This window comes from Gymnogyps californianus, chromosome 16, assembly GCF_018139145.2.
Source record: "Gymnogyps californianus isolate 813 chromosome 16, ASM1813914v2, whole genome shotgun sequence".
NCBI lineage: Eukaryota > Metazoa > Chordata > Aves > Accipitriformes > Cathartidae > Gymnogyps > Gymnogyps californianus.
This window is the reverse complement of record NC_059486.1, coordinates 15,720,167-15,736,384: the sequence shown is the minus strand read 5'-3', so window position 1 is coordinate 15,736,384 and position 16,218 is coordinate 15,720,167. Positions and strand designations below refer to the sequence as shown.

The window sequence follows — 16,218 nt, the reverse complement described above, 5'->3', positions numbered from 1 at the left end:
AACGGCCTCCCAGCATGGGATTGCACAGTGCTACTGAGACCAACAGAACCGGGCACTGCTTTGCCAACACGCAGCACTTTTAAAAGCCACCTCTTTGTTAGCAGAGTCTTTTTTTAAAATGTAGAACCCTTCTCTTACAGTTTTAATGAAGAAATGCTGCCCTTTCCACTTGTAGGGATTAAAGCCGCCTTCTCATTTTACAGTGACTTGTAATTTTCCTGCCCTGCTACTAGTCTTGTTAAAGCAGGATGCATCGCCCCGTCAGCGGCTTCGGCAGGCGTCGAGCCGCACTCAGCCGGGATGGCTCTGCCGACGCTCGCCAACAGGACGGCAGCTCGAGCCACACTGCCAGCCAGCCGGAGGGGCGAGTGCTGGCCTTTGGCCTTCTCCTACCGTCTAAAGGTCACTTCTGCATTCATAACGCCGTATCTTGATCTTCACGAGAACGTCAATTAATTGAGAGCACGGAATAATAATAAAAAAAAAAAAAATTAATGAGGAAATCCATAATAAAACAAACCTTGGAGAAAATGACTTATCTAATTCTAACTGGAATTTTATTAGTATCTGATTCAAATACCCTTTTAACAGGAGTAAATAAAAATCTTATTAAAACAAACAGAAGTGACTAGGTAAGACAGCAGAGCTAAAAATAGACCCATTTAGCCCTGATATAAGTATTCACAATATCACTGATTGAAAGGAAGCTGCATCTATTTACAGCAGACCTGAATGTGGTCCAAAATGCTGATGTAGACTCTTTCTAGTAGGCAAAATAGCAAATCGGAAAACAAAAATATCAAGCTGTTTCCAAATCCTAACTAAACGTGCTGTGTATAAATACGGAATAATGACAAACAAATAAGGAGCGACATCTGCACCAGAATCAGTACAGGCTCATTTCCCATCGGCTGCGGCTAACGGCTCCGACTCCCAGGCAGGCAAAGCTTCAGCGCAAGCTTCCCTGTGTCAGGCTGCTCGGGAACGGGCGCTGGTGCTCTGCTCTGCAAACCCTGCGACACAAGGATTTTTCCTCATTTAGGGCACTTAAAGGTCTCTGTCCTAAGTCCCTCCAAGACCTCTCCTGATCTTTCTTATTTGGCTGAATTCAGACAACAGCATGAAGAAGTCAGAGGAGCGTAACCAGAGGGACATCTGCACGTGGTGTTATCACAGACGCCTCGTCCCCAGAAAAGCCTCTTGTGCGGAACTGCCGAGGAAACTGCGGGACAGCATGCAGTAGCAGGCAAACTCAGCTAACACACCGCAGTGAAATTATTGTACGTTTTTGTTTAAACCCAGTTGTTGGTTGTTTTAACCACCTGAAACGGCCCTCACCTGGAGGCAAGGCTTTCTTACCCCTCAATGAAAGGGTGCGGATCTGCTGCGCGACACCCGGGAGCTCTCCTCCAGTGCGGTCTGTAGCCTCTGTACAACACGGAGCCAGGACCATAAACACGGGATCACACTCAGCTTTTCTGCTGGAAAACTACCATTCTTCCCAATGTGCCATTTCGTGTTTTATCCCATTTTATTTTAGTTGTCTCAAGTAACATAATGAGCCCACCATCGGTACCAATAACAGATCTGGGTCTTAGACACAAAACGTTAGGGGTAGAGGTCTATTATTAAACCATATAAAAATTGTAATTTGAACCAGCCTGCAGTTGTTACAGAATATCCAGTCAAGTTCAAAATCTTGTTCTGTATGGTATACGCACTCAGTTGCCATAGCACAGGATAATTAAGACCACCTAAAAGCTCCAGAATTGAGAGAACCACCGATTTCCTTGTTCAGGAACAAAGAGACTTGCTACTACCACGGAAAACTCATCTGCGTAGGAATCACAGCTTTGGCTAGGTACAAAGCCACAAAAATCCTCACAGCCCAGAAGGCACCACAGATTTCACTACTTTTCTTTCCAATTATGAGCTCTTTGTCCTTAACCTATTTTTCCTAATAGAGCCTAATGTACGTTCACTTTTCATTAAAAATAATACATCGTAACAAATTAAAACATATCTCTGTGCATAAAAAGCAGGGTAAAAGAACAAATTATATTTTACAAGACAGGACTTGCATACAATGGTGAGGAGTGCAGAACAATTTCCCTAGAACAGAATCAAATTGAGCTCAAAATTAGCCTGTAAGTTGCCAAGTAGCTTGTTTAATGACGTCTATAAATCATTACATGAAAATAAACCTTGGCTAAAAGGTTTCAAGTGTCTTCAAAGAAAATCCTTGTTTCCAGGCGTATTTTCCAATAGCTTTTCACCCAGTGAAATCACTAACACTTGTTAAAACTTGGTCAGCCATCTTCCCAAATGCTAGACCTGTGCATGCCTTAGCCTCCTGCAGCAACAGGAGCAGAAGAGCTGTACTGCTCCTCCAGCGCGCACATTTCAGACACGATGGAGGAGTACTCACAGATTCTGTGTCAAAGCTTAATATAAGCTTACAAGGTAGAGGATCTTAAGCAGCTAATATACTGACTTACTGAGAGCATTCAATTATTATTCTGCTTCAAGCCCCGAAGAGCAGTTGGGAGCAAAATACTCGAGGCGGATTAGAGAGTCTGCATTTCAAATGAGAAGACACACGGTAAATACCCTTCCACGTCCTCTGACAGCAGCCAGGAGTTCAGCACTTTCAAAGGGTAGGACCAGCAGCTGTCAAGATGTCAAGTGGTGGCACACCAATTCAAATGATAAAAGGATTTCTAAGGAAAAGAAGAATGTGCTCTATTTTTAACACGCAGCTGTAAATCATTAAAAAAACCGTGATGTCTGTGCTTCAGCCAGTGCAACTGCCATGGGATCTTTGCCTCAAAAAAACCCCCACCACGTATCATCATCTCAGTATCCTCATGAAATGTACCTCTGAATATTGAACATGCAATAAATCATTTTTTAAAGCCATGAAGAGAATGGGGAACACTTATATCTGAACCACATTTAGTACATATCTTTCACACTCTGGTCTCCCTTAACATGCAGAATTCCGGCTGACTAAAGTAGAGTATCAAAGGCATTCAACATATCAAAGGTGAAAGAAAAAAAGAGGGTTGTACATAAGAAAAAGTACCTCTAAAAGACCGAGGACTAATATCACCAAACAAAGATATGTAAAAATATTCTAACTTTTAAAAGAACAACTAAATACAGAATTGAAGCATTTCATTTCAGTCAATCAGTTATTGCAAAGAACATGATTAAATTCCTTCACTAAAGCTCATCAAGAAATACATAGCACAAGAGGTTTTGTTCTTTTTTCACTTGTAAATAGAAGAAACTCCCACCGCTTTTGCAAGTGGTATTAGCAGCTACTAGCAAGCTATTAGCAAGCTAGCAAGTACTAGCAGCTTAAAAACGTCATGATGGTTGTTTGTTGTATTGGTTCTTCCCCCATGTCACAAGAATATTCAGTCCCTATGAAGGACGTGACAGTTGTTATTTTCTTGATCAGTATTTTTCCATCATACAACTTTTTAAAATTACGTACTGCAAGCCAATATCCCTTTATTATTGAAAAGCACACAATTTCTTTTGACATGCTCTAAGCTATGAACCGTTCACTGTTACGAATTATTTAACACACAAAGTACACTGGGAGGTGTATTTCTACTTCTTAGAAAGGGCCTAGATCTGTGTGTGTTTTTTCTTGGGGAAGAGCAAGGTAATAAGACCATTTAATGAAGACATGGAATAATTTCACAACAGAAGGGCATTCTCAAGTCTCTGATGCCAGTATTCACTTCAGCAAGTACTGTTCAGTATCTTAACCACTGTAAACAATCAAACTGTTCTGCAATAGCATCTAGGAAGACTGTTGTACTGTGGTTAAAATCAAAACACAAAACCAGTAGTATTCAGTTCGTAAATACACACAGCACTTAGTTAGGTAAAGAGGAGCAAAACCACTGAAACAACAGTGACAGAGCACAGGCGATTCTCCTACAGGAATTTTAAAGCCTTCCTCTGGCTCATTCTGTGCACTCTAAGAAGAAAGCTGCCGAGAGCTGGAGGTTCAGAAACAAATGGTTCTACTGCTCTTCAGGCTCTTTTCCCTTTTAATCAAAGAAATTATTGACAGAAGTATCTAGAAACATTAACAAACTGTTTTCCATATTTCTGAACCTACCTATCCAACCATGCACATGTTTGAGAGCGGAATATTATAGAGGCACCGGCTGGACACAATGCTGTCAGTGGAAAGAGGCCAGGAAAGAGAGAAGCAGCTACCCTATAAGGTTACTGCTCTGTGCCCCTACGGAGTCTGAAGATTCGGAGGTCTGATGGTGTACATTACTCACCTCCTGAGAGTGCACCAAGTGACGTTCTGCAGCAAGAACCTTGCAAATCTGGACCGATTCCCTGGGGGGGGTTGCAAGTTGTATTATGCATCTTTCTTTTATAGGACAGATATTGGTATAGAACAATAAAAGCATGTGAAAGGCTTATAGTGAATATCCATGTCTGTCCTCTGCTCTGCAAATGAATTCATGAGACAATTGATAGCCAGAGCTCTCCAGCTTCTCTGCTCTGTGACTGTCTAACTGCTCTATCTCTTAAAAGCACTGCTGAAAGTTAGAAGACTTAACAGCTTCAGTAATTTAGATTCTACTTACTCTTCTCCTGGTTTCTGAGCTTTTCTCCTGTTACTAATGAGTTATCCCACTGAGATAAATGAGTAGCACTGGCAGGACCAGAGAATCTGCTTTATTAGTAGTACAGAGCTATGCAGGTAAATCTCATTAAAGTTGTTATTATGCCACGTTACAGACGTGGAAAACTAATATTTACCTATTTCACAGTGGTGTTCAGAGGCTTAATTGGTCTGTGAATTGTTTCAAGACACATTGATAAAAACTCCATGGGAGTGCAACTGTTTTGGATTGACTGGGAAATTGCTGGAGGGGAGGAGTGGGGAATCAAGATTGTACACCATCAGTGTTCATACACAAGTATAAACATCAGAAATGGGCTAAGAAAGCTCAAGTGAGTACAAGCAGATAGAAAACACTATCTTTAGTATGCAAGTCACTTTGCACTGTATTAAAGATGGGCTTATAACATTTTAGCTCAAAGCTTTCCAAAGTGGTCTTTGCAACCCCTCCTTGCTAGTTGGTAGCGGACCCGGCAAGCCACAAAGGCATAACAAACAGCTCACCTAGCAGGAGGACCTAACTCTGGAGCCCAGCTATCCTCTGCCCCGCGTGCAGTACCTGCACAAAGACCTTTTGGAGGCCACTGCAGCCCAGCCGCAGCACCAGCGGTGCGCTGGAAATGCCCGTCCCTCGCCAGTACCCATGCAGAGAGCCCGAGGCCGGCTGCCCTCTCCTCCTCCTCGGCTCCCCTCGCCACACCGGCACACAGCCGGATGCCATCTCCCCCGCACGCCAGCGAAGCCGCTGCAAACGGAGCTGGAAGGAAAGGCCAGAGACTGGCCGCTGCAGGAGACGGCTGCCGAAGCTTCAGGTGTGCAGCTGCGGGATGACTGAAGAAATCACTGAGGGCCCATCTAATCTGAAAGGAATGAGTTTATGTACATGCTTCCTGGGGAAAAACAAACCAACCTATGAAACGTACACGACAGTCACGGCAGGCTGTGTACGACCAGCTTGGGGTTTACTGTCTGGTATGTACAGTTGCTGAAAACCTAAAACGTGGAAACATCCAAGTGAAATTTCATTCAAATAATTTACAATTTGTTATCTCTATATAAGTTATCTATCTTGCTCATCTTCTCTCCTACAACACTACTTCTGGAGTTCAAAATTTCCCATCTGCCTGGAATTCTTGATAATCTAACCCAAAAACTGTATAACTACACTGCTCTGCTGAGATAAAGACTATTTTTCCCCATGACTTAAATCTTCCGAGAACTACACATAAATGCTAATATATATCAGCATGTGTACATTATCCATTATGCGAAGTTCCAGACAATAGGATATATATTTTTCTTCTTTTAAAGCTCAGACTTAACCTGCAACTCCACTGGGAAATCACACAACTGAGTATCTCCAATCCCTCCACAAAGGCAGGCATGGGAGCATATCAACCTGCATCCCAACAAAGAAATGCTCAATTATTTATGATCAGAGAAAAACCAAAATGAATACATACATTTTTTATAGTGACTTTGGATACTATTTGTCCCTGACATACAAGACACCTCCTTAAAACTGCCTGCAGGTAAAACGCACATAAAATCTACAGCAGGAAGCTTCGTCAACATCCCTCTAAATGATCTTCAGCGTAATTCACGCAAGTACCACATTTATTTTACCACAAAATAAAAGTACGTTGAAAGAAATGTAGCTTCCAGTAACATTTAAATTATGACATAAAAACTGGATCTTAAACCTAACACTACTTCGGTGAAAAAAAATTGCATAGAGCAAACCAGACTGAGTTTTATAAGAAGGCTCTGAGTATTTTCTCTCTTTCACTGTCCACCGCCCAGTCTGATACAAGTGGAGAATCGCTGTAAAGGAACAGCTCCGCTGCGAAATGTCTTACATTAATAGTTTCTGTTTCAGTTTACAGTCACACAGTTTCTGACATCTACTTGTGGTTTGGTTTTTGTGTTGTTTGTAACTGATCATACGAACCGTGCAAGGAAAGCATGGGTTCAACAGATTCATAAAGGCCTCCTGCAGACTATCCACAATCCAAGTTTCAGCCTAAACTTCTACTGAAAATAAGAAGTAACATGAGAAAGAAGAACATCAGTCTTCAAACAGTATTTTAAATATAATTTTTTGTTCATATAGTTACTTCCTAATTTTGATGGTGTCTACTTCTGTATGGTGGCTGTCTTCCGCACGTCAGAAAAGGAACCCCAGCACAAAACCACTTGAACAACCAACCTGCCGTCTTGCTTTTACAGAAAACCCACCAAGCGAGTAACTATTTTCCCTATCATATGGCTGCACATTATTTAACATCAATATACCAGAATAGAGTAAAATTATCAGTGATACAAGTCTCATGAACACTGTTAAGAAAGAAGTCCGAGGCTGTGACACTTTAAATCATTCAAGTCTTAGATCAGTAGCTAATGTATGCCCCTAGGTGACTTTGGCTCTAAAAATACTCAGTTTTTAAAGACATTTAGCACAGGTTTGTGTGCAGCCCCTTCCTACTCGCCACCGTCCTCCCGCCCCGAAGGATGGAGGACCTCGATCCCTCCCTGCGGGGACTCGTGCTCACACGTCCTTCCCTGACGGTGCAGGCAAGCCTGCAGCTTCAGAGTCATCACGAGCGGCTAGAAATGACTAGAAGCAAGATCCACTAATTTTGTCATCCCCTGCTCATTTAATAGCCAAAAACTCAGATGCTCTTCTTTACTGCCAACCAAATTTTACTGCTTTCATTGTTATTTCCTCAGAGGACTATTTAATTAGTTCAGAATGCCAACAGCACATAGATCTTATGCTTAAATTAAACAATAGCTTAAATAATGCTCTGGGGAGGTACTTTTCCCAGCCTGTTATTTTTAGGTATCTCGGGGAGTGCAGTGTGCTGTGCTACCACACTGGCAACAGAAAGAGGAAGAGCAAGAAAGTTCTTCTCAACAGATTTTAACTCAAGATCCATCTAATGATTAGCATCAAAATTCTGAAATAATGAAATATGATGGGTCCATAACTAGACAAACAAGCAACAGAAAGCATGATTCATTGCCCTAAAAAAAACCTCTTTAGCTGTTCTCACCCTAGTTTGTTGGTTTGGGTTGGTTTTTTTTTTTCAACAGAAAGTTGTCACTGACAAAGCCAGAGGAAACAGCAGCCGGAACGGTCAGGAGCATGTTTCCCTCTAACTGCAGAGGGCAGGCAGAAAAGTCCTTCCCCACAGTTGTAGGTTGTCTGTGCAGAAGGAACTACAAAACAGACCAAACGCTCATCTGCTCTGGAAACTCAGCTAAAAAGCTACCAGAATATACATTAGCTATACTTAGCTGTAGCAGTGTAAAGGGAGCAGACAAGAAGCGAGAGAGCCCCTCACAAGACATGCGTGTGTAGGAAGAAGCACTGATACAGATGGCAAAATGCTCACCCTGGCTGGGAAGACCTCCAACTTGGAGCCTGCTGATTTAAGAGGATATAAAAGACAGTTAAATGAATCACCCCAGAAAGATCGTTCCTCACTACACAAAAGTGGATGGTAAATAGGAAAAAAAAAAAGTTTGTAACTTGTTACGTCAACTACAAGTTTTTTTAATTGGTTCTTTTTACAAGTGTTATATTTCAAGAAAATAAAACAGGAATTTTTAACAGAAAATCCAGCTTCAGGGGAAACAAAATGCAAGTTACTTACTAGGCAAAGTGAAAAGCTTCTATTGCAGTACGACCAGCTGCTGAAACAGCTAAAATATGTTCTGTTCTCATCCTTCCCAAAGACCCAAACCCAACGGCTCTGTGTAACAGATGAGAAACTGAGAAGGGTGTAGACAAACTGCCATGTCCCACCAGCTTCCAAGCAGTCACCAGAGAACCCAAGGCCGAACCTAAGCCAGGACCTGAAGCTGTAGGATGCTTTACCGTCACATCCCAGAATTTCTAAGCCAACTTTACTCACTGCCTACCATGTAGATGCAATTTGTCAGAAAGCCCAGTGTCAGACATAAGAGTCACTGAACTATAACTGGCAACAAGTTTACTCCAAAGCATTTAACTTTAATAACCACGATAATCCTGTTCTAAAGTAATATTATGACCTAATTCACTCCCTTTAACACTTGGCAGTTACACTCGCTGCAGCAGACCCCGATCCGCCCAGCAGCCACGCACATTACAGCTCATTTCAAAACTGCCCTCGGAAAGCAGCATTTTTACAAGCGTGCCCACCCTGCAGTGCAAGGGAGCACGAGAAGAACGCCACACGCAATTTTAACACAGTCACGAAGTAGAGTGGATTCCACATGTAAATTATAGATATTGGGATACCAGAAAACGTCTCTTTTTCTAAAGCAAACACATAATCTGGTGTTGTAGCAAACAGGATGTGGTAAAAAGAAAACTAGCTGAAGGTGGTTACGCACTCCGCTTCGAGACATGCTGTACTTCCCCATGAAGCTTCTGCTGTGGAGGAAGCAGCTTCTGCGGGAACAGCCGGCTGCTGGGCTATTAAGCGCTGCCAGAGCATTTTTCTGGGTGGCTCTATTATCTTCATGTCCTCTGACTCATTAGGCAATTCTTAGAGAGTTCAAGATCATTCTGGAGCATCACTCCTGCAAACAGTCGTGCCATCTTCAAGAGATGAGAGCAACCTATTTGCCTTCATGAAGAATAAGATGTAAATGGGGGACAGATACTTGTTTATGCAAATCTTATGAAGCCTCCAGGCCATTTTCATCCCCGGAAGGGCTGCTGCCACGCTGCTGCTCACTGATGGAGTTTCCTGCTCTTATTCTGATCCTAAAGGGCAGAGCAAAGGTTTTGGTTTCCAAGCCCAAGCTGCCCATGCGATTCCCTGTGGCTGCACACCTTGGGGAGGGAATTTGGGCCAGTCTTTTGTCCCTTGAGTGGGACCTGGAAAGCAAGCACTGATCCTAACGGATTGAAGGGTTCATTAAGGATAAACACTTGCAGCTGATAAGACCAGCACCATAATTAGACATACTCATAGGAAAACATCCAACAGCAGCAACTCCATATACGACAGCAGAAAGGCTTGTATCAGACAACTGATCAAAGCCCTGGTTTTTACATTTGAAAGGATACTGAAAAACAGAAAAAACAATGACCTGGAGCTGTAAGAAAGAACTGTGGTCTGGGGAAAAAAAAAGCTTAACAGTCCTCATCTGCATCACTTGCCAAAGGAAAAAATAGGTAGCTTGATGAAGTTTTATAATTAGTTTATAGGGATAAAGCATTGCATACTAGACGGCTCTCTAACTCAGAAAACAAAGGCATAGGAAGAGCCAGCAGCAAGGGGATGAACCAGCAGAACTACAGCTCATCATTAGAGACTCATTTGACTCAGGTTGATTTAAACTCCTCCGAGCAGGAGCTGCCTCCCGTGGGGCGTCCACCCCAGACCTGCACACACAGGTCCAGCCTCAGCTGCGGTCTCTCCACATCCCCGCCATACAAAGAGATAACAACAAGAATAAAGAGGTGATTAGACTTTCAATTACCTCACCAGATTTATTTTCACAGCCTTTTGCATAATGCTTGCCTAAAATTGAAGGTACTTTACCACAAGCAATTATGCTAATGTCTGGAAACAGAACTAATTTAATGGCAAAGAACAAGCTAGAAAACGCAATAAAATTTAAATGAACAACCACAGTAAGGAAATACAATGTTTTCCAGTGCAATGCAAAGTCTTCTTTTAAAAACAGTCATGTCTAATCTTTTTTTTCTTCCATTCTAAAACCTTCTTCAGAAGAAACCAGCTTCAGAAGTAACCGAAACTCCAGCAAAGTGGTCACAGAAGACCTCCTCATTTCCAGGTAACAGAGGGCAAGTACTGCTATGACTGTGCCAAGGCAAGAGGAGGAGAAAAGCTCTCTGCCCATCTGTGAACTACGCACCTCAAGATCTGGGGGAAAGACTAGTATCTTAATGAAACTCTGGCCTCTAAAATTCCAGGTTCGATGGCTACCAACGTGGGGAAAAAAAGAAAGAGATAATCCTTCCAAGGTTACAGCTACCTAATTATAATTGCTATAACTTATCAAAATAACTGCAACGTTCTTCACTGTTCTTTGGAATCAACTATTAATGAAAAGTATTCAATTACATAAATAGAAATATCCATTAAACATAAGCTGTTCTGTTTGACTTTTTTTTTTTAAAGGAGGGAACAAAAAAAAAAAAAAAAGACTTCTTCATTTCATTGCCACCAAACAGATTGAAACAGTTAAAGTCAGCTTATGTTTGGTTGCTTAAAATTCCACTTATTTTGCAACTGCCATGCTATAGCAAAATATTAATGATTCAGCACAGACAGCTAAACTGAAGCACATACTGAAAGATGTCAGCACAAGCAAACGAGGTATCTATGCATTTAAAGTATAATATTTTTGGTCAGAAAAAAAAGCCACAGTTTTTATGCATGAAGATGCAGACTACATTTCAATTACTGTAATACAATGGAAAGCTCCATGAGACTTCTATGAACACATACTTTAGACTGGTGTTTCTATAACCCTCTTTGTAAAAAGCTATGAAATCCGTTAATGACAATCTGTGACACTATACAAGAATACTATTTATTTTAATCTGGCAATACTTAAAACTCCCACTCCAGAATATTCTCATACCTACTGAGCTGCACATTTCCAGGCAACCAGGAAGGCTGGACATTTCTGCTCCAGCCAGGAAGGGAGGGCAGCTAAAGCTCAACCAGCCCAAAGATGCCCCCGTTGCACCACCCTCCCTGGGAAACAAGGCGCAGCAGCACTTCGTTCTTGGGCGTTTGCTCCCACTGTTAATTACAGTCTCGGTGTATTTCAGACAGGAATAGATTCATTGATCTCCTTGAGGCTTCCCAGCCTGTTTTATGGTTTTGTCCCCATTTTGCAAGACAAGAGTAGCTGTACTATCCTAGCAGATGTATGCCAACCCACTCCTCAAATCTACTGGACAAAAATTTCACAAGCCCCTCGTGAAATCCATTCCCCTGCTTTACTACCCATCCTACTGCTAAAATGGTTTTCTTCCTATCCAGATTTTTTTTAATTCACACGTTAAGCCTCTGGAAAATTGACTAACCTCATCATTTCTGCAACAACTTTTCTGTTTTTCAAGACTGTTGAACCTCACTTCTCTCTTTCATAGCCTACATAACACCCTATTTCAATACTTCCTTATAGGTCATATTTAGCAGACTGCTAAGTAAGGTCTGCTCATTCCCACTGCTCTTTCCTGGGCTCTTTCCAGCAGGCCCATGTACATTTTGCAGTCCAGTGCCAGGATGGACAAAATACTCTGCCAAAAGAGGATTACTTCACATGCCTCACTGGCTACAATCCTGATGTTATATTTAGTCGTGTGATCTAGCTGAGACAATACAACCTACAGCTCAGTATAACAGCCAAGTCAATTAAAAACGTCTACCTGATCAGTAGTTCTCCACCTTGTATTTGCGTAATTACTCCAGCACAGGTGTAGAGGACACTGCTTGTTTTGACTGAGAAGCACTGCATTTTTTTCCTCCTCTGGTTTACAGAGATCTTTTGTAATTCTGTCCTTGTCCTCAGTGTGGTTACAGTCTTTCTCAGCGTGCAAGCAGAATACAGAGGTTCTTCATCCCAGCATTCACACTGTTAACTAAAATGCTGCATAGTAACTGATCTCTGACGCTCTTGTGCAAACTCCCTGGATACATCCTTCCACGTTCACACGGAAGCACTGATTAACCGTTCCTCAAGTCAATTTTCCCAACAGTTTCAACCCCTGCACGCAGCAGTTTCACCCAGGCCACATCTCCCCGTGTTGCTAGCAAGAACATCATGTCAGACAGTCAAGATAACACGTATGGTATCTTTTCTACTACCGCTCCCTTATCAACAAGGCTTATTACCCCTGCAGAGGAAAAAAAAAAGTTTAACTGATGTGACACATTATATTGTTGACAAGCCCATACCAAGTAATATAATTTTTTCCTCGATGTTTCCAAATAATTTAATTATTTTCCTAGTAGTTTTCCAGAACATGAAGTTGACAGATTGCCTTGCTTCGTCTTCTTCCCTTTCACAACATTTCATTTTATTGAAGACCTTTGTTTTATTAAGTCCTGTCCACATTCCAGTGTTCTTCAGACCGTCTACAACACTGATTTTTCAGCAGTCATTACGGAGAAGGGGCAGGCAAGCCAATCTTAAAAATATTTACGAGTAACATTTTATTGAAATATGACTCACCAATTTTCTGATGAAAGATCTTGTCGAAGGTTAATTCACCCCTTTCCTCAAGGTATTTTTGCATAACACTGCGGATACTGAAAGAAAAAAGGAAGAAAAAAAAAAGAAAAAAAAAAAAAAAGAAGAGTTACTTGAAACTGCTTATTTTAAACCATACCTTTAACATACTTTGGAGAAAAGGATCACTAAAATGAAACATCAATGTAAAAGACTCATGCAAAATGAGATACCACTGCCCATCTATTGCATCAACTCACAGCGCGACAGGCAGTCTGCTGCCCTATCTAAAGAACACGAGGGTTCAGAGGGCTACAGTCATTAACGTCAACTGGCCAAGTCACAAACACAGAGAGATTGTTGAATTCACAGAATTCAACATTGCAAATTATTTTATGAAAATTCAGTCTTCACCTATAAATACCTTTCCAGACATCCCCTTACTATCCTGAAATTAGCCTTGCAGACTCAATACTGTGATTTCAGGGGTTTTTTTTAAAGGTTCTTAGAGTTTGAGGTACACAAGAAATATCACTTTTCGCCACTGTAAATATTAATGCTATCCAGTGTAGAATATTAGTAATATTAGTACTTATTCAGCGTAGAAGACAGATAACTTTTACACTTCAAGCTTAACATAGTTCTGTTTAATACCGTTATCGATGATCTGGACAAGGGGATCAAGGGCACCCTCAGTAAGTTTGCAGATGACACCAAGTTGGGCAGGAGTGTTGGTCTGCTTGAGAGGAGGAGGGCTCTACAGAGGGAGCTGGACAGGCTGGAGCGATGGGCCCAGGCCAACTGTATGAGGTTCAACAAGGCTCAGTGCCGAGTCCTGCACTTGGGTCACAACAACCCCATGCAACCCTACAGGCTTGGGGAAGAGCGGCTGGAAAGCTGCTCGGCGGAAAAGGACCTGGGGGTGTTGGTCAACAGTGGCTGAAGATGAGCTAACCGTGTGCCCAGGTGGCCAAGAAGGCCAATGGCATCCTGGTTTGTATCAGAAATAGCGTGGCCAGCAGGACTAGGGCAGTGATCGTCCCCCTGTACTCAGCACTGGTGAGGCCACACCTCGAATACCGCGTTCAGTTTTGGGCCCCTCACTGCAAGAAAGACATTGAGGTGCTGGAGCGTGTCCAAAGAAGGGCAATGAAGCTGGTGAAGGGTCTAGAGCACAAGTCTTACGAGAAGCAGCTGAGGGAACTGGGGTTGTTTAGCCTGCAGAAAAGGAGGCTCAGGGGAGACCTTATTGCTCTCTACAACTACCTGAAAGGAGGTTGTAATGAGGTGGCGGTCGGTCTCTTCTCCCAAGTAACAAGCGACAGGACAAGAGGAAACGGCCTCAAATTGTGCAAGGGGAGGTTTAGATTGGATCTTGAGAAAAACGTCTTCACCGAAAGGGTTGTCAAGCACCGGAACAGGCTGCCCAGGGAAGTGGTTGAGTCGCCATCCCCGGAGGTATTTAAAAGACGTGTAGACGTGGTCCTTAGGGACATGGTTTAGTGGTGGGCTTGGCAGTGCTAGGTTTATGGTTGGACTCAATGATCTCAAAGGTCTTTTCCAACCTAAATGATTCTATGATATCAATAGCCTACACCACACAGCGTGATGTTGCTAGAATTCCCCTTCAAGAATCTATACTTATCTAATAAGGGTTGAAAATGCCGCAACTGAGCATAAATTGGAAAACAAAGCCACCAGTGATTGCACATAGTTCCCTTCGCTGTATGCCACTACAGAAGCAAGAGCACAACAGTTTAAAGGAGAGCTCCCAGGCTTTCCCTGGGTTTGCCCAGCGGGCTTTTTATCCCACGTAGATATTTGCAGGTTGAATGGAAGGGTGGTACAGGGCTGCAACTGGGAGCTGGAGCACCGAACGGTGGGTGTTTTTCCTCAAAAACAGAGACCGCGGGCAGAAGCACACAGGCAATATCAGGTGGAGCCCTGGACTGGCCTTCCCTCGGGCAAGCTGAGCCCTGCGCTCACAGCACTTCCCAGGGGACATTCTGGTCATCGCTTCGCTTCTTTATTCTTGCATCAAGTTTTAGCTTGCACCGTGTAAAATAAACGTACAAGTCAATCAAAGCTACATCAGGCTGTTAACACTGCAATTGCCAGATATCATTTAGAAAATGAGCCAATATAAGCTCCATTAGGCCCCTAGCTTGGCTGCAGTGCACTTAACATCTACTTTGCCTAATTTATAATGTCACAATCACTCATTTAAACCACATTAACAAAGATTTCCTTTATTTGTCAAGTAACCTCAATATTCATTTTAATATAATGCCTATAAAAATTTCATACGGGCAACAATACAAGTACATAAATTTTAAAATCAATGTAGCCCAGCAGTACTGTGCCTTGGTAAAACAACTATATTGTCATAGTATTAAGTCAAAATTCCACTAGACTTTTTCTGTTTCCCATTTTACAACTGCTATTTTCATACATACTATTTATTTTTATAAAAACAACCACAAATACCCTGTACAAAGTACTCACGCCCTAAACAAGATCGTTAAGTATCACTCACATTTCTGCAGAAGTAAGACTGAGCACCTAATCCTTGTAAAATGTGGACTCTGAACTACTTCATGTCAGGAAAAAACTGAACAGGTCAGTTCTCATGGACAAATTTTAACATTTTCTGGAGAAGAAAAACTAGATTTCTATGGTTATCTCTCATTCATTTTTTCTCTAAAGCCTCTTCGTTAACATGTACTTGTGCAGTTTTGGGTCACCATGAGCAGCAGAGCCCTGCCCGACAAAGCTGCAGAGCTCACAGACAGTCCTGCGAAGGGCTGAGACCGTCCCCTCTCACGTGCTTGCAAGGTCCCCATCACCAGAGCTCCTGAAAAAGCTCACAAATATTAACAAACATCTCTTCCACCGTCTTTGAGGGAGGAAAGTATTTGCGCTCCTCCTCACATGAGGACGTGAGGCACGAAGTCTGAATGACTTGACCAGAAAAAAGTCTATAATAAAAGCCAAGAAATTAGCTCGAAGGCCCTAAACCCCAATCTAGGAAATTATTCTAGTAATGGTTTTTATGTATATCTCAAAGCCCCACATGGAACACAGATCTACGAACACTGTGATCCAAAGCAAGAACTCTGGAGGCTAACCACCACATCAAGTTAAACAAGAATTGGGAGGGCTAAAGGTTGTTAATCAGGTTTGAGATTATAAATTATTCAGTGACGAACTTGCTAGTCTTTTTATTTGTTCATTAAAAACTAGGTCTACTCTCTAGTTTAACAATCTAAACAAAATACTGATTTCAAACGAAGAGGAAGCAGTAAATAGAGATCATGTTCTGTACTCGGGAAAAGCAAGGT

The 16,218-nt window shown here is 42.1% G+C and overlaps 1 protein-coding gene across 1 annotated transcript in view; it reads right to left on the bottom strand.

Annotated features, from left to right (window-relative positions):
- Nucleotides 1–16,218, bottom strand: part of GRK3 (G protein-coupled receptor kinase 3) — a 71,438-nt gene that overhangs the window by 39,513 nt on the left and 15,707 nt on the right. The window contains exon 2 of the mRNA XM_050906980.1: nt 12,881–12,957. Coding sequence (XP_050762937.1) covers nt 12,881–12,957 — 77 coding nt within the window. The remainder of the gene's footprint in view (nt 1–12,880; nt 12,958–16,218) is intronic.